We start from the raw sequence: 22,557 nt of genomic DNA on the forward strand, positions 1-22,557 counted from the left end.
AGGGATGAGCTGCTGCCCGCCACGGGACGTGCCCCGTCCCCCCGTGTCCCGTCCCCCCCCCCCCCCCCAACACACACCCCACGGATGGACGGAGGCACCCGCCGCCCGCCCTCCGCCGCGGGGGCTGCTCCGGCTCCCCGCCCGCAGCCGCTCCCCGCCGCACCCCCGGGCGATGGGGCTGCTCCGGGGCTGCTCCCGGCTCCCCCCCGGGCGACAGAGCTGCTGCCGGGGTTGCCCCCAGCCCAGCCCGGCCCCTACCTCCCCCCCTCTGCCCCGCAGCCCCTCGGGCGACAACCTCCCGCCGCCCGGCTCGGCTCCGCGGGGCGGGCAAGCTGTCAAGCGGCGGAGGCGGGAGGGGGGGGGGGCCGGCCGGCCCCGGGGCCCCCCCTGCCCCCGGGTACTCACCCGGCAGAGCGGGCTCTTAGCGGGATCCGCCTCCGCCGCCAAGGGAGTTTGGCAGCGAAGGAAATTGTGCAACTACGGGAGGGGGTGGATTGCTGTTTAATTGCCTTCCTGTTGGCGGGAGGGAAGGAGGGAGGGAGGGAAAAGGGAGGGAAGGATGGATGGGGGGAGACAAAAAGGAGAAGGAGGCTTTCCCGAGCCACTCGCCTTGCCCCCCCCCGCCTCCTTCCGTGGGCGCGTAGCCCCGGGCTGTGGCTCGCCCCGCACCGGGGGCGGCACCTGCCCCGGCCCGGCCGTGCTCGGCCCCGACCTGCCACCTCCTCGCTGGGCACCGCCGGGTTTAGCTCTGTGCCCGGGACCCCCGGCGGGGCAGGGTCTCGTCCTCCTCCTCCAAAAAAAGCCAAAAAAGCCAAAAAAAAAACCCACGGTGGGACGCCCCGCACTGCGCTGGGAAGCCCTCCCCAGCCCAGCACCTCCCACTGCTGTGGAAAGCAGGGGATGGGGGGCTGTCTCCCTACCCCCTGGGGCTGAGGAGCACCCATCCCTGCTGCCTAGGCCCAGCCTAGCAGTGAACACCACGGGCTGTTGTCCTCAGGATGGTGAACCCCCCCCGGGCCTGGGGGACCGCTGTGGCCCTCACCCGGGCTGGCCCCGGCAGGCCCGTACCTGCCTAATGCAGCTCTATTGTAGGAAAGGGCTGAGCCCGGGAGCAGATGAGGGGGGCGTTCAGAAAGGGGCCCCCCTTCCAGCCTTAGCCACAACAATTTCATCAGGCTGCAGGTCGGAAAGAAACGCAGCCCTTGCCAAAGCTGGGGTATTGCTGCAGAGCCTACAACAAGGAGGGGGGACCGTGGGGTGACAGGTTCCACACGCGCCGGCTTGCCCGGGTGGGTGTCAGCGCAGACAAGCTGGTCCACGCACGTGGACAACGTGGGCGAGGCCAGACACAGCGGCAGCCCACGGTAACGGGGAGCACAGCGTGCTCCGAGGCGCAGCGGGCGACGCAAGCAGAGCTCTTGCCTCCTCGGGGAACAACGCGGCCGGACAGAGCTATGGGAAGGTGGAGTGACAGACCCCTGTAGCAGTTGCGCTGAGAGAGGCTTTTTCCAGTGTGCTGCTCTCTCCCAGTTAAGCATGAGGAGTCTCTTAGTTCCCTCAGCCATGTGCAAACACCCTACAGACAACTCGCTTGTATCCCACAACAAAACCTCTGCTGCCGTTCACATGATGCACAGGAAGCGCACACACACACAGATGCACGCTTAGAGGAAACCTCCTTCATACTCTCACTGTGTACCGCTGCGAAAGGAAACCAAAACACAGCTGGGGAGAGGAGGAGCACAAGATTTATCTTAATGAACACACCCTGGTCAGGATCAACTCGCATATTGAGATTGCAAAGCACTCCACATCCAGCAGCGGATCAGTCCTCTCCCCACAGCTGATTCATAAAGCTGGGTTAATATGAGAGTGTAGCATGACCCTGGTAACGATCCATCTCTTTGCCTTCCTTCACCCCACCACGCTGCCTTCCTCTGGTTCTGGAAATCCCAGCCATCCCTATTCCTGTGAGCCCCAAGATGTGCCCAGCCCAGCCCGAGCTTCACCCATCACTTCATCAAATATTTTGGTGATGGACAGGGCGTGGTGGGACTGCAAGTTGGAGTGGAAACGCTCACACAGCGGCTATTTTTGCTGGCAGTAAGGAGGACATCAGTACCTGAACGTTTCCAGCCACGTTCATGCACATGCAGTCCCCGTCCCCACGCCCCCAACCGAGGGGACAAACGTTAAAACAACGTTTACAATTTTGAACTGCAAAAGTACGTCCGAAATCGTGAAACGACAAACCCTATCAGATCACATCAAGAGCCTAGAGAATTCTCCGAGCCGGGGACCGTGCACCTTCAATGTTTATAAATTAATTATCTGAAAAACCCAGGTCACTCCTTATTGCCACAGCGCCTGTAATTTAGAAGTCTGGCGTGCAGCCAATTCCAGAAGCCGCATTGATCCTGAATGACCGCAACAACCCCCCCCACACACACCCTCTCCTCTCCTCTTTCCCCCCCTCCTTCCCTCCCCTGCGCCCCTACCCCCTCGCACAGCCCCCCCCGAGGATCTGTTATTTACAATCCTGCACTCTGACAGTTGGGAAATCAGATTGATTGACAGTGGGACGCTGGCGGATGGAGGTTCCAGGCACGCAGACAGACTGAATTCAGAATGTGGGATGAATGCCACTGGGAGAATGGGGGCGGAGGAGGGGGGTTGAAAAGCAATTAAAAAAAAAAGATTTCTAAATTATTAACATTTTTTAAATTATTAATGTTATTGGTGCCTCCATGTGAGCCCGCAGATAAACTGCGCTTTGTACTGGCACTAATAATTTATAGCCCAACCAGAGCCCTGTGGTGTGGAGACAATCCAAAATACACCAAGTTTTGTCTTGTCAATGTTACACGAGAGTCTGTCTGTGCAGACTCCTTGTCTCCCCGTGCCCACCCCAAAACCTTAGGGTGACCCCTCACCTAGTAAATGGTGATGAGACAATTTAATCATAATAATAAAAAATACGTCAGGCTTTTAATGTAATGAGCTACTTTGCCCATTCCATGGGGGGAGAAGGGGGCGATACCAGCTGTTCTGCAGCACAGGCTCTGCCTGGATGCGCGTGTTCCGCAGGTACCCGGTGCCCAGGTTAAGGGCTCTACCGTGAGCGTCTTTACGAAACCAAAAACGTAACATGTTTTGTGCCGAGTACACACTCTGTGGTAGTCAACACTGTCTACACAGACCTGCATGTCATGGTTGACTATTCAAGCATTTGCACGTCTGCACGTGTTACCCCTTTGTGCACGATGCACGTACATACCGTCCTTGTCTTCGCCGCACGTATGCGTGGGAACTCCAGCCCCGTGGTGTGTGGCATTGCCCCGTACCTATGTATCGTGCTTGCCGGAGCTCTGCAGCTCTGTAAACACCTGGGACAGCTGAACACCACACGCAGAAGCACGTGCCACGTTCACTACGGCGTGCCTCAGCGCAGGTTTATGCCATGCCTTTGCTGATAAGAAAATCCTTACTCTGCAGCGAAAGGAATCGCCTTCTTGCCCCCAGAGAAGCCAATCAAATCAAACAGAGTGGAAAAGAAGACAGCCTCTTCATTAACCTAACAAGGAGCCCTGGGGATTTACACTCTAGACAGGAGATTCTCCTCCAGCTCTTGCTGGATGCTTCGCCGATGTTGCCTGCGCTCCCCCCCTGGATCACGCAGACAGGTACGTGTCAGCCCTCCATGCCCCGGGGAGGAAGCGGAGCAGGGGCTACAGATTCTTGCACAGCGCTGCTTTTCAGCTACGCTTCAACCCTCTGCTTCCAAGACTGGAACAGCATCACCTCTTCCATCTCCCTGGCTTTGCCTGATCCAGAGAGCTGGGTCCCTTCCCTCACCCCTCGCTCCTGCACCAGAGCACTCGAGTTCAAAGCAGGGCTTTACTCTGGACCTAAGCCGAGCCAGCACCAGGCTGGCTTTGCTCACCCGAGGGACAGTGAAGTGAGCCGAGGAGCCTTTTTTTAGGCTGTGGAGGGATGCTTGTGACTCCTGTGCTCTGCCAAGCGGTTCTCAGGGTAGAACCTGTAACTGCCTGGTGCCCCCTTTAGGCACAGCGCAGGGTGCTGCAGCCGAGCTGGATTTAGCCAGCTTCCTCCACAAGCGAGGCAAAACCTTCCAGCAATCCTTCAGTTCCTGCGGGACCCATTAGATCCTGGTACTGCAGGACCCTCATCGCCCCCCCAGGACACCACTCCAGCACCAGGACAAGGCAGCAGCATTGGACAATGGCATCTGTTAATGAGGAGGCTGCTTCAGGACCAGGCTTTGGATTTTCCCTTCCTTGCGTTAACATAACTGCACAAGCACCAGCCTCCTTTTAAAGAGCAGAATGGCAGCATCTCCCCTTGAACACAGATATTGGTACAGAAACACTCCTGTGCTGCTGAAGCCTGGAAACAGCAGACAGGCAGGTACAGAGGCACAGTCTGCAGTGCACACAGCAGGCTTTGAATAAAGGAGGGCTGGGGGGTCCCTCAGCTGTCCCCAGTGCCCAGCTCAACCCCAGAGCACCATACCATCCCAGGGTGGGGTCTGGGGACAATTTCTTAGTGCTGGAAACTGCAATCTACAGGGTCCTTAAGGCAACGCTCTGAGGAAGCTCTCATGGAGTGAGCATATGCTGGGCATGGAAGAAGTTCTCTCCCTTTCAGCAACCCTTTCCCTCGCTTTTCCACAAGGGATCTGGTTTTTGCTAGTGAAGGTGCAGATCAACCCTTAGTGATGTAACCATAGCTGCTTTCAACAGATGATACCATGGATGAACCTGTCCCACTGACTTCAGCATCCACCTGCTAAGCTGTCTTCACTGCAACTTAGCTTCATCTGCATATTTTAGTTGTCCGTAAAATGATAAGACATCTAATTCTCATTAAGGTGAAAGGTCTTTAACACCATTTTACGCTATGCTGGTGTGTAGCAACTACTGCACAAACTTTCTAAACCTAGCACTATCAATGCTTAACTAAATCCTGCAACAACATCTTCCTATTTCAGATCCCATCACTAAATGGCAGGAGTATCTGGCAGTGCCTACATCTCACAACCCCCCAGTGTTACGCCCTTGCTCCACGCTATGATCCAAATAAGACTTACACCACAGAGTCTGAATGTTAATATTGACATGAACTCTTGAAAACAAAGGAAGAAAAGGACCTGCCTCACCACTGCTGCAAAATACACGGGAGTGATGTTGCAGCTAAGCTATTACAGTAAACAGTGTGGCCCCCCCAGACAGCCACAGGAGGTATTAGCATTCATAGATGGCTGAAGGTAGATGCCCCCACAGAGATGGTGGGAGAATCGGTCTGCAGGACACTCTTTAGCACCACCTCTATTCATCGCACGATAAACACGCGACGTTGCAGCCCGTAAATCCTCCTCGCGCGCAGATGGGGAGATGTTAGGGACATCTTACAAGACCTGTGCCGAATGGCAAAGCGAGCCCCTTCTTCTCCCATTCGTAAGAGCGTGTACCTCCATGGCTGGGCACTGCCATGCTGTTGGCCAGCTGGTAGAGACGTTGTTGCTGCTGCTCCTCGAACGTGCCGTGTTCGTTCAGTGCTGACATCATGCGTCTATAGTGCTCCTCCGGGGTCATCTGAGTCACCGAGTCCTCAAGCAGAGGCGTGTGGGAGTTTTCTGAAGAGTAGAAAGATTTGGTCTTTTTTCCAGAGAGAAATACAGTGGAAAATCACATAAGTATAGGGACAGTGCAAAAGAAAGAGAAAGGGGGGAGAGGGATATTAGCACAATTTCCCCCACCTCTCTGGTCGTACCCACTGAACTTGCTGCACCAAGCTGCCAAATGCAGCTGCCCTCGTGTTCCAAGAGGTACCATTATATGCAATCAAGACACACCTACAACTTGCTAAACCTCCAAACATGGGCACACTTACATACAGGAAAGTCTACAGCTTCAATTGCCACAGCACCCAAAAAACTCATGAACAACTTTTATTTTTTTTCCCCCCTAAAGCAACAAGCATTGCATTATAATAGCATGAAATTACCAGCAAGCCTCTACCCCCAAGGTGGCAAAGAGGACAGGCAGGATGAAAGAGTTCACTGAGTTCTCATCCTTTCATCTTAAGGAACGTGACTTCTTTTTTTCAACTAATACCTGATCAGACACGCACCTCTCCCCCCCCACCTTTCCAAACACCCGTGAGGACACAATAACGTGAGAGATGTTCGAGCAGCCAGCGCGGGTGAAGCTGACAACCGCCCAACAGGCGGCGACGACAGTCCACCTGCCCAGCTCTTGGAGGGAAGTCACACAAGCAGGTTGTTTCAGACCTGTACATCTGGCTACACACCCCGAGGCCATTAAAATTACACCCCACGTGCCTCCCTCTGCATCTTCCCCAAACCACTGCACAGCCCAGGAGGGAGGCGCTTTGAGGAAGGTGCTCTGAGGAAGGTGCTCTGAGGAAGGCCCTGCCTGCTCCCTGGGCAGTAGGGATCCCACTCTAACAATCAGGGAGATAAAACCACCAAGGCTTTCTGTTTACTGTAAGCAGAACTCAGAGTAATTACCGTTCTCCGCCTTGGCGGTGGCTGCTCTAACACTGTTTTATCTTGGATCTTCCCCACAGGCAAAACCTTTTCATTACTCAGAGAGGAACTCCCAGTAACAATCTAAGCAGGCAGAAGGGAAGGGAGGGAGTGGGAAAGGCTCCCCCCATGCTGCAGTCACAAGACCACCGCTGCGTTCAGTGACTGACAAGACCACCCTACCGTGTGCCCCAGATTCCTGCTCCTTCATCCACCTTGTTTTGCAGACAGAGTCCCTCAGGGATCATGGCAGGTGACTCTGCTGCCAGACTGGCTCCAAATTCAAGGTGGTGGCTCTGAGCATCAGTGCTGTGATGAATACGCAGGCACTGGACATCTTGCTGGGAAAAGAGCTGCAGACCTCTCTCCAGTAAGAGAAAGGCCCCTAAGCTAGCTATCAGAAAACAGCCTGTGGCAAACAAAAGTCCAAGAGACAGAGTACCTGTAAAGCATGGCCCTGACATAGCAGCTTAGGGACCGGTTCACTTCTGCCTCGGCCAGAATGAGAGGCCACTAGTAGCAAGTGCTGCCTGCCACCAAACTCGTTACACAACCAGGGGCTCAGATTCTGGGGATGCAACCTTCAAATGTCATAACGAAGCCACCTCCTTCCCAAAACATAGGAGGGGCTAAATAATAATAACAAAGAGTCTAAGCTGCACAAAGTTTCAATAAAAAAGGGTTGCATCACTGGGTCCTAAGGCACTCTTCCTCTGCAAAAGGGAAATGACTTCAGTCCCCTCCAACTCAGGTCAGCCGTCCAGCTCAGCAAAGATTCGCGATCAGCATAGCAATTTGTGGCCATATCTGCAACCACCAATCTCTACCCCCGTGACATGCATCTGCATCTCGGGCACCACAGGCTTCCTGTGTAAATCACAGGTTCATGGCCTGCTTCAAGCTGCCTGGTAGCAGGAGCTGGGTCCCCACCCTGCGCCGCGTGCGTCACATTCCGAAACCAGACCTGAAAGAGGGAGGATGCACCAGCAGCCTGCTCCCTGCCTGCTCCCTCCCACTCCCCGCCTCCGGTACCCAAGACTCTGGTGGAAGGAGCAGGGAGTGGGGGACAGGGTTCCCCCCTTCCCCATCCCCTTCCCACCAGGTCACTCTGCAGGCCTGATTCCCACATCCCCCTCTGCACTCTTCCTGCTCCTGCCGCGCCCCCCCCCCAGGCACACAGAAGTGCACCAACTGTTTCAGTTCCCTTCTGATGCTCTTAACCAAAGGTCTAAGGAGCAAAGCCACATGCCACAGACCTGATTTAGAAAAACACCATTTTTTTTCCCCCCCCCACAGCTGTGTCATTAGAGAAAAAAGGGAGGGAGGAGGGGATTTAATAACACTTAATTACCATAAACCCTATCCGATCAGCCACAGAGCAGATTTCAGGTGCAAGGAGGGGAGAGAGAAGGGGGGTAGCAAGGGGAGGCTAAGAGGAAAGAGGAGTCCAGGGAAAGGTTGGATTTCCACACTTAAAACTTGGAAGATTTCACATGACTCAGCCAGTGATAATTCCAGCTTTGCCGAAGCTTTGCTGTCTGCTTTTGTCATTACCAGGGGGTAATGCGGGAGACTGATCTCACCAAATCTCTTCCAGCTGCCAGGTGTGAAATGGACTCTGGCACGGTCACTGGGAAGGCACAGCCATGGCAGGCATCCGCCAGGCTCTCCAGCACACCTCCCCACTCACCCAAGCCAAGGGGAGCCCACCTCTCCCACCCTCCACCAGCGCTGCAGGGTCCCGCTGGTAGCAGCCCCAGGGAAGTCAGGCTCTCTGAGGATGCAGGTTTTCTGCTCAGCCTGAAGGACCTGTCATTGCTGCACAACCTTTTCACCAAGCTTTTATAAGGCTCATCCTCCCCGAGCAATCCCAGCCTGTCCATCTCTTCTCCTTTGCTACAGCAAACCCGTGACAGGCCGAGGCTGCCTTTACTGAGCCACAGCAAAAGCTTAAGAAGCCTGCAAAAGCATCTCAGCCCAGGTTCAAAGCCAGGTCTTAGCCAGTATAGCTTTAGTGTCTTTGCTGCCTGAGCTGTCACTTGCCAGGGCAGAGAGGGCCCGTGCCCACCCCCACCATATTCAGCACTGTGGGTTTGGGGAGCAGTGAAGTTGTTAGCAAGAATGGGGCCAAACATTTTTTCATTTGGCCTAATTGGGCAGCTACCAAAGCGATCAACATATGGATAACGCCCCCACCAAAGAAGAGGAACAAAGTGAGAGGCTGGATCTGAATTGCCCAGCTGTGGTCTAGCCCCCAGTTCTGGTCTACTTCATCAACCAAAGATGCAATAAGATTTTATTTTGTTTTAAATGATCCGCAATAGCAAAAGGAATGGCAGAAGGAGCAGCATATGAGCTCATCAGCCCACCCCAGGGGGTGAGTGCAATATTGTTCCCTACATGTGTTCTCCAGCACTTGGTCCAGTCTAGTTTCAAACCTTCCCAAATGATGAGGCTTCTACTAGATTTATTTTTCAGCAGTTCAAACAGGAACCAAAACACTCTTACTGATTTTCTCTTTTTGCAATCGTTCCGTTTTATTTCACGTCTCAAGGTATCGGAGAAGCAGATCTCCAGACATGCTGTTGCGGCAGGAGTGAGGGTTTTACTTGGGGAATTGTCTCCCAGGGAGAAAGCTTCCTCCGTGACCTGCCAGCACAGCCCTCGCTCCGAGCCTCTGATATGCTCACATTTCCATATTAGACGCGAGAACGTTCTGCTCTGTTTGACAGCAGCGCTGGCGCGGCCCTGTTTCCACTGAGATAGGGCTCTCTTTTGATCTCTGGTGCGCACACTGCGAGCATCGGGGAGGGGGGAAGGGAAGGTTACTGCTTCCCTGCTGGAAGGGTTTCTAGCCCTACAGGTGTTTTTTCACTCAGTCAGAGAGGAGGAGTGATTTACTTGGCTGCCTCTGTTCTCCTTGCCTTGTCAGGCGCAGCCACAGCAGCACGAGATGTGCCACGGGCACGGGGTCACTTCTCCTCTTCAAAAGGCTGTTTCAGAGACAATGCAGCTGTGCCCTGAGCAAGAGCTGCATCCAGGGCTGGCCTGCATGGCGAGAGGGAGAGTGCCCACCTTGAGCTGTTGCACAGGAGAGTGCAGGAGGTGGAGGACCAGCACCCACACAAGGAACACCGCCGGGCGGAGAAAAAGGAAGGGTGCATCCCAGGGAGACAGCGTGGGGCTGCACGGGCTCCTGAACTCCAATCGGTCCTTATTTCCCTTCCCACTCCTAAACCACAAACAGCTCTCACAGCATCTGGGTCCCCGCCAAGCTGGGGGCTCTAGCACAGTCTCACACTTCCCAGACTACCAAATTCCACTGGTCACTAGGGTGCATTGTGTTTGGAAATGGCTCGTCACACAACCCAGAGCCTTCTGTTTCCAGCCAGCATCTTCGCACAGAGCTGGGAACACAGGTTCCCTCCTGGCCCTCCGTGGTACCCCTGCCACCGGAGTGCTACCTGCCCGCCAGCAGGATGGATGGGGAGTCTCCTGGCAGCTCTCAGCTGCAAGGTGCTCTCGCTGTTTGGGGCTCAAGACACAGAAACACTGGCTACAGCTCCTCCTTTGACTCCCTTTTCATAGCAGGGGGTGGGTAGGTAAAGGCCCCAAAAGCACAAAAGTCTCTGCCCCTGTTCAGCCCCTCACTATTCCGATGTATTCTAGCATCAGCACAGCCTAGGCTTAAAATGCCTGCCACAGTGGTGGAGAGAGCAGGGGTTCCCCAAAGATCTGATACAATAAAAAACAGGTAACATGGGAGATGAGTAAAAGGCCTGGCTCAGAATTTCCATTCTGTCTCACACTCTTTTTAAAGGGCAGGGAAGGCCTTCTGAGACAAAAAGTGGGAGTAGAAAATGAAAGTCTGCTTTTATTCAGGGCTTCCCAGGACCCCTCTCTTAATGAGTTGGGGGAATCCCTGAGTCATGCAGAGTTAAGGAGCAGGATTTAGCTCCCGAGTACATACTGCAAAGCCAAGGGCTGCTTTCCTGCCTCACACTGCACTCAACCCACTCAAGTAAACAAAAGTGGTGGGAAGGCCAGAGGAAAGAAACGGAATGGGATCGTTTGACCCTGCTGCTCCCATGGCAAAAAGATCAATTTGTGCAAACTCAGCCGCTTTATTAGGGTGAATCCAAATGCGATAGTTTGGTTTCAGATGGCTTGACTAAAGTTTAGCCTGTTCTCAGCCAGGTTGCCGTTACCTGGATTCAGTTCCTAAGCCTGCACTGTCTTGGAATTACAAAGGATACAGACTCAGCAGAAACTGCAAAGACGACAGCAGGTGTATCGAGGGTGTTACAGGAGTCTCAGGCCCCTATATAACAAATGAGATTCCAAATCTATAGAAGCACCCTGCTGGAACTTACCTGCACATCTACTAGAAACATTTCAAGGATAACGGGAATAGGGCAGATGAAAAAAAATCAAGGAAAAAGGTAAAGAGTAGCAGTATATAGGGTTCTTCTCTACACCCTTCAGAAAAGCCCAGTAAAAAGCTAAAGTGTTTCTACTTGTATTCAAGAGTTAACAGGCAGGAGAGGGTTAAGTGAAAGATAAAATTTAGTCTGTTCTTGGGTAGAGTTAGGAATATTATATTAAGTGACACTAGCATTCAACATCCTCTCAGAGTATGCTGCCTTTCACATCATAATTTGGGGACAAGGAGTCAAGAAGAGACAATATACAGGAACATTATGTGACATCAGGATGCAGTACAGGTCCCTACAATATATCTCTGTATAGCATAATATAAGGTACGTAGTTTAAGAAGGCTTCAAACTGCTGCAAAAAGTCCCCTTTGAGATTCCCTGGATTGGTTAGTGAGAATATACACCTTGAGGAGTCTCAGCTGCTGGACTCCAAACCCATGGAACAGGATCTAGCTTCAGACAGCCAGTCTGCTTTTATTTTTTCCATTTTTTTTAGTGGCCAAAAAGTGGAGGTTAGGCACAGTGATCGAGATGGGTATTACTGACAGCTAATTAGTTTGAACTTAAGAACAAAGCCTTTAAGTGAACGGCCTGCAAAACCTCATTTACGCAACCTTGAGACAAACTCATTAACTGCAGGCTCCATTACCCATTCCACTTTGCCAGTCGTAAAGAAAGTTTAAAAATCATGTTTATAGAAAAGAACCATAAGACAAATCAGGAGATTAAAAAAAAAAAAAAAGAAATCCCTAAAAAGAGAAACCTTCTGCAGATTCCATCTCTATAGGAACAGTGCCATAAATGCATAAGAAAGAACTAGGCAGCCCTATTCTCCCTGCTAGGCTTCTTTTTTTCCCTTTAAAGGAACAGATGCCAGCATGATAAGCCTGTGTATATCTTTTATATTAAACATGTAATCAAGATATTCTGCCTGAAAAGTAGAAACACCCCTAAAATCCACCTCAAAAGCTGCAGCTTGCTTTTTTAATCATAAAGCAATTATTCTAATTAAGAGGCAATCCCTTTCTCACCCTGCAAGCTTCCCTCCGATTAGATAAAGAAAGCACAGTGCACTGGTAGCCTCCTTCATGCACCCTCCGAGCCGGATACTTACAGCTCCCACACCACAGCCTCTCGCAACCCTCCCTTCCCTCCCTCCTTAATTTCAATTAAGTTCCACTCTTAAGAAAGGAGAAGAAAGGGGAAGGGGATGGGGGAGGGAGAAGCAGCACTTACCCTTTGGGGACTCACTTCTGGCTTTCTTGCTTTCTAAAGGACACTCACTGCTGCTGTTGGGAGAACATACTCTTCTCTTGCCTAAAATTTCATCTAGAAGAGAGATGAGAAACCTGAGTATCAGATAAGGTTGTACTTTCCTCTTTGCAGAAGCAACCAGAGAGACTTTGGTATTTTGCTTCTCTCTCTCACACACACACACACAGACACACATACGCACACATATATTACAAGCAGAGGAAAAAAAATGAAAGTAAGAAAAATCATCATCTTGAGAGCCTTGATCTGCTTTCCTAATCACGCAGTCCAAAAGCACGTAATGACTATTCGCACACTGATCAATGCAACGTTTTAAAGCTATAAATTCTGAATCCAGTTGATTTCCTTACTGAGTTTCATCATTTGTTCTGTTGCCTTTTGTCCCCCTGGTGTTTCCACTCCTTTCATGCCCTGATGCAAAGCAACTGGGGGAGAGAAAGGGGAGGAAAAAAACAACACAAAAAAAAGCACAACAGATCTCTGAATCTTCCTACCACAGTATCTCTCTCTCTCTCTCTCTCTCAATCTCTCTCCCCCCCCTTCCCCCCCCTCCTCCTTCAAAACCTCAAGGTCCTTAGCAATCTTCCCCCTCTAGATTGTACGGAAACACTCAAGCCTTTTGCATTACTGCAGCCCTACAAACCAACACAAAATATCTAATATACAATTACAGCATCCCCGAACAGATTCAAAATCAATATCCTCCCATAATAATGCTGGGGAAACTGAAAGCATGATGTTGCATATGGGCAGGAAGGAAGAGACTGTTTGTCACTGCAAGCATCAAATTCTCATCTATCAAGGGCTTGTTAAAGATGCAGCATCTTAAAAGAAAAAAAAAAATAATCTCACAAACAAGCACCATATTTGATAGAGTATACGTTGCATCTGCCTGTGAGTCAACACGCGTGCAAAGCTTCTGCAATTTGCCCAAAGTGTCTTGGTTAAGAAAGGTTACAAACCCCCTTGGTGCTATTTATAAGAACAACAGAATTATTTATGTTCCAGGGGGCATTTTAAGCCAAGCAACTGTCCCTTGTACCCAGAATCACTTCCCATTACTTTGAATTCAGCTAAGCAAGCCCAGGTTCCTGCCTTGGCATTGTGTTTATCAGGAGATCCAGAGCACAGATCTGTGGCTGCCACAGGCTGAGCAGTGCCGGGAGCAGTTAAACGTGCCGAGGGCAGAGCCTGCCAGGCAGTGCCTTTATCCAAAGAGCAATTCTGGAACTCTGCAAAGTTACAAGTGGCATTTCAAGGTTTTAAAGAGCACAAGCTGCCTCCGATCTTATCTTGCCATGACCCTGTCACCCAGCCTGTTAACAAAACTGGCACTCTGAGACAACTGCAGAGGCTTGCAACCATAACCAAAAGCAAAGTAAATACAACAAAGCAGTGGCAATTGGAAAGCAGATGGGAAAGGAGAGAGTCAGCCAGTGAGAGCATTTAAGTTTTCTCAGCACTTCACATCCCAGGTGTTGAGTCAGCCTTTCAATACAATTTGAATTTTATCAATCCTCCTGCCTCAGTTTACCCTTTAAATAACTTCTCCAAAGCCACAGACAGCATCAGCTTGCCAAGGCAGCATCAAAGCTAGGAAGTACCTGGCCACACAGCACAAATAGAGTCACAAGCTCCCTCCCCACGGAACGCTTCATTCTTCATGTTGATTTTCCTGGAAATGTTAGTCTGATGCTGCAAACCCTCAGCGCTGGAGGCCAAGATCATATATCCTCCTCAGAAGTGTTCTCATCCGGGATTTGTGGCTTTGAAACAACAAAAGTCCCGTTGCTCTGCTCGCCCCTCCCAGCCTGGACAGAAGGCAGCAAAACCCAACAGGGCTTGTTCTTGTGTACTTCAGGCAGAAGAGACTCCATGGGAGAAGTGGTGACAGAAGCACCAGTTACATGTGACAGCAGTTAGAATATGAGCAGTGAAGATTCCTTGATTTCACAACTCTGCCAAGGCACCTCATTACCCTCCTATCACTCCTTCTCTCTCGCTGTTCCACTCCCACCCCCGTGCGCCCATCTGCCAGCAGACATTCGCTCTGACTAGCACCATGCCCCGCTATTCCCACACACGTCAGCAGGACAGGTTGCAAGTCCCATCTCCCTCCCAACCGCCTGCACTTGTGCAGGGGGAAGACCAAGATCGCGCAGGAACTCTGAAGCGGCACCAACTCCACCAGCTCCTGCCCCACCAGCCTCCAAAACACCCACTTCTCGGCACACGCGCCAGCGAGACGGCAGCTGCGGGAACAGTCCACGGGGAACGGGCCCCGCTGCCTCGCAGTCCAGATTTGACCTTGGCCCTCCAGAGAGATCCCACATTAGCGTAGTAACCTCTAGGAACGATCTGCAGCGTTCTCCTTCCAGCATCTCAGGTTCACACTGTACCAAAGCACCAAATCCCACACACTGAGTTTGGATTTGGGTTGCCCCCCAGCAGTTTTTATGGCAGTCAGTTAGATCACAGAATGAAAATTTTCCTCTTTTTTTTTTTTTTTCTCCCTCCTTCGTTTAAGGCAAAGTCCTGGGATGCGTCAGAGACTGCCTCTTTCCCCAGAAGTGTGGGGACTAAATCAACAAGATATACAGTAAGCAAGGAAAAGGGAATAATTATCAGCAGCAGCCAGTATGGAGGCACAAAGATCTAACAATCCACCCCAAATTTCCCGAGTCAGTAGGAGAGCACAAGACTAAATAGCAATCTTCTGAATTCCAGCCCAGCGTTATAAGATGTCATATTCCCTCTTAGCTTTCTTAGCTGCAAAGGAGGGAAGAGGCAGGTCACATTTTCATTAGTGACTTCGTAAACTCACAGATTCTGGGGTACAACCTAAATGGCAATGTGTTTGTATTACAGCACCAATCCTTTCCTCTTTACAGCTTAAACCACGTGCACAGCTTTGGCACACCACTTACACCTGCTAAACACGTGCCCTTTTACAGGACCCTATACTCTAAATTCATCCCTTTGTGCCCACAGGCCATTCACGGAACCGTTTGCACTTACACACAAAGAACCAGGACAGTGGTTGAAGGCACTGGGGTGGGAGCATCCACAGGCCGTATCCCCCGACTTTGCAGCACCAAACCAAATATGTTTTGCAAATGAGTTGGCAGCGTAGCTTCTGGATGTCTTACCACCCTCACAAAGACAGGTTTTGCATTTCGAGTATGTTGCTACTCGTTGACCAGAAAGCCAGAAGAGAGCTGTTTGCTCAGCCCATGCACCTGCAAAAGGCAACACTCCACCTTAGAGAGAGGATGGGGAGGGATGGGTGGGGGAGGCTTTTTTTGTTGTTGTTTCCCAAATCCCTGCTTTTGCCTCCTCTTTCCTGCCTTCTGCAAAGCATTTCAGTTGAAAGGAAGCCAAATCAGGGCAGGTTTTTAATATTAAAGCTGAAAATGAAAGACATTATCAGTAGAACTGTAACGTTACGAAGCTGGGCCAGGCAATAACACAGGTAAGGAGCTCTCGAGGAAGCTCCAAGCATACTGATCACTTACTGCCACCGCTACAACACAGCCCTGACCACACAAACCCCCCCGCAGGTCTCCCATGCAGGTCCCCAGACCCTGCATTACATTCAAGGCTCCTGCCAGGCTGACAAGGCAGCACAGAACAGATCCAGGGAGGATTCTGGAAACAAAGTCAGATATTTTCCCCAAAGATCTAGAAATCAGAGTGGATTTTTTCCATGGTCTTTCACAGGAAGAGGAAGTCCAGCACTCACCTGCTGCACTTCTACAGTGAAGCACGAATAGAGGCAGGCCAGGAAAGTAGGTCAGCTGGAGGAGGACAGCACTTCTGGCTCCACGCAGAAGTATCACCCACTGGCTTTGCAACCACAGAGAAAGGATGCGGGTATGATACCATAAAACAACCTTCTGTAGAAACCAGGGCAATGTGGGTTTAATCTAATCACAGCCCTCTGTGGGCTTGAGAGACACTGATTAGAGGCCATGGATGGAAATGTCACCTGGAAGTAACAGTGCTTTGTACTCCTGCACAGCCTCTAATCCTCAGCCTCCCAGCACCCAGCAGAGCTGGATGACTTAACAGTCATGTTCACCAACACATCCAAGAATCCCAAGCCTCATTATCAGCTTTGAAGAGAGGACTTGGGAGCCTAAGTCAGCTGGGAAGATTAGAAAAACTAGGTTTCCTCAAAGAGGGAGGGGCTTTGCCTCCACTCTTTACAAGGGAATCTGCAGCAGAGAAGATGCACCGAGGGTGAGAACTGAGCCCAGGTCCCAGTGACTGAGCACAGGCTTTCACCTGGAGAAGGGAAACGAACAAATATGAGGTCGTCACAACATTTTTGCCCTCCCAACATTGTTAAATGGGTGGACTATAGAGTTCTGACTGCGGCCGAGGGACTGCGCCAAGTTTTTCTGCACTGTGTTACGCTACAGCACAACGGGAAGAGATCAGGACCTATCTCATACTCTCTATCCGTATCGTTGGTTTTGCTCTGAAGGCTTCTTGGACCCAGAAGTCCTGAGTAAACAGAGAACTGAGCCAGCGTACATGGGAAATCACCCAGGCTCAGATAGCCAACATCTAATGAGAGTCCTTTTTTCACCTCCTTTCACATTATTTTAAGAGGAAAACATCCTCCCTTGCTCTTAACTCCCCCATCAAACTTAAACCCTGGAGATGACAATTCCCACTGACCAGTTTGAAATGTCTTGGCAGCATCTCAGTTTATTCAGCTCTCCCCTTTCCTTTGGCACAAACAGGCTACCACCAGAGGAGCTGCTCCGCTCAAACAACTCTGGTGCTCCAGCCCTGCTGCTCAGTCTGTTCCTGTGCCGAATGTGACAGGTTTGCAGGGACCCTGGAGACTTACTCCCCAGCAATGGGCTTGTGTCTTTGTAAGAAGCTGCACCAGCTTGCCGAGTCCCAGCAGGCCCAGAGCTGCTCTCAACAAAGGCTGGCGGACGAGGGGCCACGCAGTCGGTTGCGCACAGCAGCGTGGAATCTGGCTGCACATCGGCCCCATCCCTTGCCAGCAGGAATCAATGGAACAAAGGGAGAGTGAAGCACAAGGTCATGGGAATAACGGGCCATAATTTAACTGAGGGCAACAAGAATGGGAAAAAAAAAATTATTGGGGAAGCTGGGGGAAGGGAAGCAGTGGGCTTCTGGGACTTGGGATGCTAGAACAATACACATGCATGCCAGCTCATGGGGCAGGGTGAGTTCTAGCAAGGAAGGGGGAAATACCGCTGGTTCTCCGCAAAGGGGATGTCAAACCAGCTGCAATATAAAGGCAGCATCCTCCTCCCAGCAGGTCAGCTGAATGGCAGGGGCAGGGACATGGCAGGCAGCAGGCTTCAAACCTTACCTATTACACTGGGTTATCTCGCTGTTCCTTTATGTCTCCACATCTATATCTATTTGTTGGTTGTCATTTAGATTTAGATTGCAGGCTCTCCAGGGGAGGAAGCATCCTTTTGCTAGCTGCTGTACCAGTCTGAACAGTACAAACAGCAGAGCAAGCTGGGCACTCCTGGCTCAGGACCGTCCCTAGCCTAGACCAAGGGATCTGCAAATGTTCCCAAAGCACTGTGCTTCAAGTTCCCTGTGACATGAGGCTCTTGGAAACGGGAAGAAAAACAGAAAACAAAGGGAAGGGAGGAATGGGACACACTAACGGTCTCTTACTACAAAGCAAGGAGGGTGCAATTTTGAGTAATCAAAGGTTTTTCTCTTTCCCGCACACTTTGAGAGAACTTAACTTTAGCAGAGGAGGACTCCAACAGGCAAGAGTCAGTGACCATCACTCACTGATCTCAATGCATTACACAGAAATTAGCACCCCAAAGGTAGGCCTAGTGCCACTAACCCCTTCCTAAATGGGAGTTCACCACAGCGTATGTGAAAGCTGCGGGAGCACACAACAAGACGGTAGTTGAGTAGAAGGATTCCCAGTGTATAACATATCAACCATCCTTTGCTAGGCGTGAGAAGCAGCCTGCATCCCCTTTCTCAGCTCTAACCACTAGGCCATCTGCCTTTCCTCCTACCATGAAAACAGTATCCTGCTACTTCCCACCTCCTTGTGCTCGCTCGATCTGCCTGGCTGGAGCTAAGCACCTGAAAGGACTGTCCAATATTTCAATTCCCAGGGAGTGAAACAGAGGGAGGCGCAGGTCATGCTGGAGCTACCCTCCTGTCTGTCTGTAAGGAGGCTGTGTATTAGAGAAGGTGCCCCAGCATCCCCTTGTCTCCCAGATTCTTACAAAATTCATTTTTACAGCATGCACCAAGCCATAGAAAGGTGGTAAATATTCATAGTACGAAAAACACTCACGGAGAGGATATACTGCACTTAAGAGAGAGATCTGAATTAATTTTATATGCTGCAGAGAGGCTTTTTAGCAATTGCAGACTTGTGAATCCCCACTTTCTTCCAGAAAAGACTTAAAGAATGAGGCTGGGAGGATGGGCTGGAAGTCCAGGCCTTTTGGAGACTCACTTTCTAGCTCTAGCAAGGAGCATGTTCTAGTGGGCAAGACAGGAGAAGGGGGAAGCTTGTTAAATCAGAAGACTTAAGCACGATTCCACTAAGGATCAGGTTTTCCTTGAGGGACCACAAACCTCATGGGCCAGGTCATTTGGCCTCAATTTATGTATCTGTGATAAAAAGCTACGAAAACTGGCATCGTTCCTCTGACACAGATACCTCCCTCAGTCCTGGGGAACACCGCACAACACCCAAGCATGCCAAAAGGTGGGTAAGGTGACGTGGCAGGGACAGCACTCACATTTCCCTACGGGCTCCTACGTGCTGAATCTTCTGCGTGTGGTCTGTGCCAGCAACCTGGTATTCCCTCCAACACCCAGGACAGCTACTCCACCTCCTCTGGCTGCTCCTTCTACAAGCCTCCCAGCTTTTCTTTAGAAAAGCAAACGCTGAAGATAGTGATTTCCAGCAGAGCTGCTGGTGGTGCTGTACCCTTAGCACCATTTAAATGTCCGATTGCACTCATTCAGCCCCTGAAAAAAACAGCGCTCCTCCAGTCCGTGACAGCTTTGACAGCCAGACTCCTTAATTCCTTTTTCTTATTCCCTTAATCTGTCATCTTTATCAGGCTGGGGAAGTGCCAGGCAGCATGCAGGAGCCCCGGCCCCGATCAATCTCCACATTACAGCTGACAGAATGGTGCTAATAACTTATTGATCTAATGTTTGCCAAGCCCCACTGGGGCTGAAAGGCTGCCATTGATTGGCTTGAGGGAAGGAGCCTCTCAGCTGAGAGCAGAGCGGAAAGCCTTCAAATTGTCTTCTTCCCAAGGAGCTTGGAGATGGAGGGAGGGTGGGGAAGGGAGAACAGGGAGGAGGACAAGGGAACTAAAGAGAGGAGGGGAAATGGCAAGGAAGAAGGGTGCGTGCGTGAGATGAGGATTAAGAATGGAAAAAGGAAGGGTGGAAAAAGGGTTTGAGAACCAAAGAAATGCAAGAAGGAGGGAAAAGAACAGGAAAGGAGAGAAGAGCAAGGGGAAGAAAAGGAACTGGGAACAAAAAGATAGCGCAGAGCTGAAAAATTAATGAAAGAGGCAGTTGACCCTCTTCTTGCTCACAGCAAATCATTAATAAAAATCTTTCCAACCCCCAGCCCTCCATCTTAGGACAGCTCCTCCCAAGCCCGTTCATGTCTGACACGAAGCATGCAGCACTGCTGACTCCCCTGACCAGGTATGAAACCACAAGCTTGCATCTGGGGAGAAGGCATCATCAGGAGAGATTCCAGCCTAATTTACGAGGCTGTTCCCCACAGTGATATACAGCAACTTAACCCTTGAGAATCCCCACGCACCTCCTTGATTTGCACTGGTCAATAACTGTAGAAAGTCAACAGACCTGCTTAGCAGAGAGAAAGGAGTTGAGGGTCTTTACTGTGCCCCTGTGGGGAAATGTGAGCTTACCTGTATATGCAGAAACAGCAGGAGGAAAAAAAGCAAGTCAATGCGTGACCTTTCAGAAATTAGAGTAATGGTTATAGTCGTCTTTCCCATTTACCCTGGATCAGCCCAGGGCAGTTTTGCCAAAGGGTACACGTGTTGGAGCAGCGCTGTAAGGCAGGGACTGAGCTGGCAGGGCTTCAAGAAGAGGCACTCATGGTCACACACTGCCCTGGGGCTCTACATGCACAGTGCTCGTTGCGGTCAGGTCTGTTTTCCTGGTGGCCTTCTCTCAAGTCTATCAATCCAAAAGGCTGGGTCAACATTTTCCTGCGTGTCCTCCACCACATCTCTCCCCCATGCACACCTCTGCGCCCCTTTCTCTTCGAGCAGGACTTCTCCCTCCCTTTCAGCAGAGCCCTCACCAAGCCGTGAGCCGGAGAGCACCCTGCTGATTGCTTGAAAGAAACACTGAGCAGAGCAGCAGCCCAGTGCCGCTACCTGGGCATCTAATCACAGCACAAGCTTTGCAGACACACAGCTATGGGGAGCTTGTGGGGGGACAGCGTTACCCCTGCTGTGCAGCGCGAGCAGAAGGACTAAATCCCCAGCATCCAAACCTGATGACGCAGAGATACACACACGCACTGGAGCAGGAACAGTGTCAAAACCCCAGCTCTGAAGTATCAGCTTGACTCATGGCAGGGTCAGGAGCAGCGACACGCTGCCTCCTCTCTCCACGCTTCCACCCAGCAGCAAGCAAGAGTGGACAAGTCAGGTGCCACACTACAATCTGTACTGGATTTCTATATATATAACATCAGTGAGATGTCACCACACCAGTGATGTGTTTTCTGCTCTTTACTAGCTGCCTGTAAGGCACCTGGGAAAGGAGGTGGAAGCAGGGGGCGGGGAAGAGGTTATTTTTGGAAGCAGGATAATCTTGCTCTTCCTAGAGCTGCAAGGAAGAGAAGAAAGAGTCAGTGTTTATTTTGGTTTCAAAGCCACAACATGGACTGGCCATGAGTTTGGTGGCTGATCCAATGGACAGAGTGACAGACTCATCGTCCTGGCTGTGGCCAGTCTGCCCTGTTCACCAGGCACAGAGGAGGCCAAGCTACTTAAGCTGCCATGGTGAGCCCTGCCCAGCTGTGGCACTCCTTTCCTCAAAGTGAGAGAGATACACCTTGAAACACATCACTGATCTTCCCAAAGGTGTTTGCAGAGCCGTCCTACAAGAACCCTCCTGCCAGCATCAGGCTTCAAATCCCTGCCAAGAGCAAGGTTTATTGAACTCCAAGAACAGGGCACTAAACTGCCTCGGCTCCTTCTCCTCCTGCAGCGACAAAGCCAAGAACAAAACCTTAACACTCACACCAGCCAAATCCCATGCACTAACCTACGCTGCAAGTGCAGTTGCAGGGCACTGCAAAAGCTTCCACGTTGGGCTTTCCCATTTTTCCTTCACCTCCCAAGACCTCCATTTGTATTACAAAAGGACGCTGGCTACCTCCCACTCCAGCAAGGCTTCAGAAGAAATAAAAATTAACTTAAATAGAGCACGAAAAAAGGACAGTCCTCCAGACCCAAGCCAGGAGGATGAATGGCACTGACAGAGCCTGGACCCTCATCTTGCCTAGATAAATAACTGTCCTTCATGGTAAAACGTATAAACAAAGGTGGCTGGGCTTACAATTCTTAGATGCCCATTTGGTGCTGATTTTCTGCTCAATTTAAGGCAGCTTTTTTTGTTGTTGTTTGGCTTTGTTAAATGAAAACATGTCTGCATCCTAGCTCATTATCACACGCTCAGAAAACAGCCGTTCACTGTGATTCTGTCTCTAACCATTAGCTATAACATCCATGATCCCAATGCTTTTTCACCCCTGATATTAACTCCTCCTTAGCAGATGAAAGCTTCAGGTCTCAGTGCAAAGTCAAATGAAGTCACTGGGAAGCCCTCCATGGCAGGCACACAGAGTTCAGGGATAGGCCCAAAGAAATGGAGACAACTAGTTTGATCAGCTATGGACCCACGTGTGTGAGCAACAAGCACTGCCTTGTCAATAAAAATTCCAAGCCCAATTCTTAAACATGAATCTTTTTACAGTTCATTCCCAAACTTCTCCTTCTCCCTTGCTTAGTCAACAGAGCAGCAACTGGAAAGATGAGACAGAAGTGTTAATACAGAAGAACAAATAACCGTGTGGGGAGAAAAAAGAGATCTCTCGTGGTGTTTTTGAGACATGTAGATGAACACTGCTTTTCCAGGACTGCAAAAGCACCAACTACACGTGGCCTCCAACAGGGCAGGACTCCTGAAGTGGGACTCCTCAAGGGACACAGATGTCACGTT

At 50.8% G+C, this 22,557-nt stretch overlaps 1 protein-coding gene across 6 annotated transcripts in view; it reads right to left on the reverse strand.

Annotated features, from left to right (window-relative positions):
• SAMD11 (sterile alpha motif domain containing 11) overlaps nucleotides 1-22,557 on the reverse strand; it is a 175,223-nt gene that overhangs the window by 27,606 nt on the left and 125,060 nt on the right. For all 6 annotated transcript variants that reach the window (XM_074848458.1, XM_074848456.1, XM_074848459.1 and 3 more), the window contains exons 6-7: nucleotides 12,244-12,336; nucleotides 5,492-5,656 (exon numbers count right to left, since the gene is read on the reverse strand). In XM_074848458.1, coding sequence (XP_074704559.1) covers nucleotides 5,492-5,656; nucleotides 12,244-12,336 — 258 coding nt within the window. The remainder of the gene's footprint in view (nucleotides 1-5,491; nucleotides 5,657-12,243; nucleotides 12,337-22,557) is intronic.

Source organism: Strix aluco, chromosome 22, assembly GCF_031877795.1.
Source record: "Strix aluco isolate bStrAlu1 chromosome 22, bStrAlu1.hap1, whole genome shotgun sequence".
In the NCBI taxonomy this organism is placed as follows: Eukaryota; Metazoa; Chordata; class Aves; order Strigiformes; family Strigidae; genus Strix; species Strix aluco.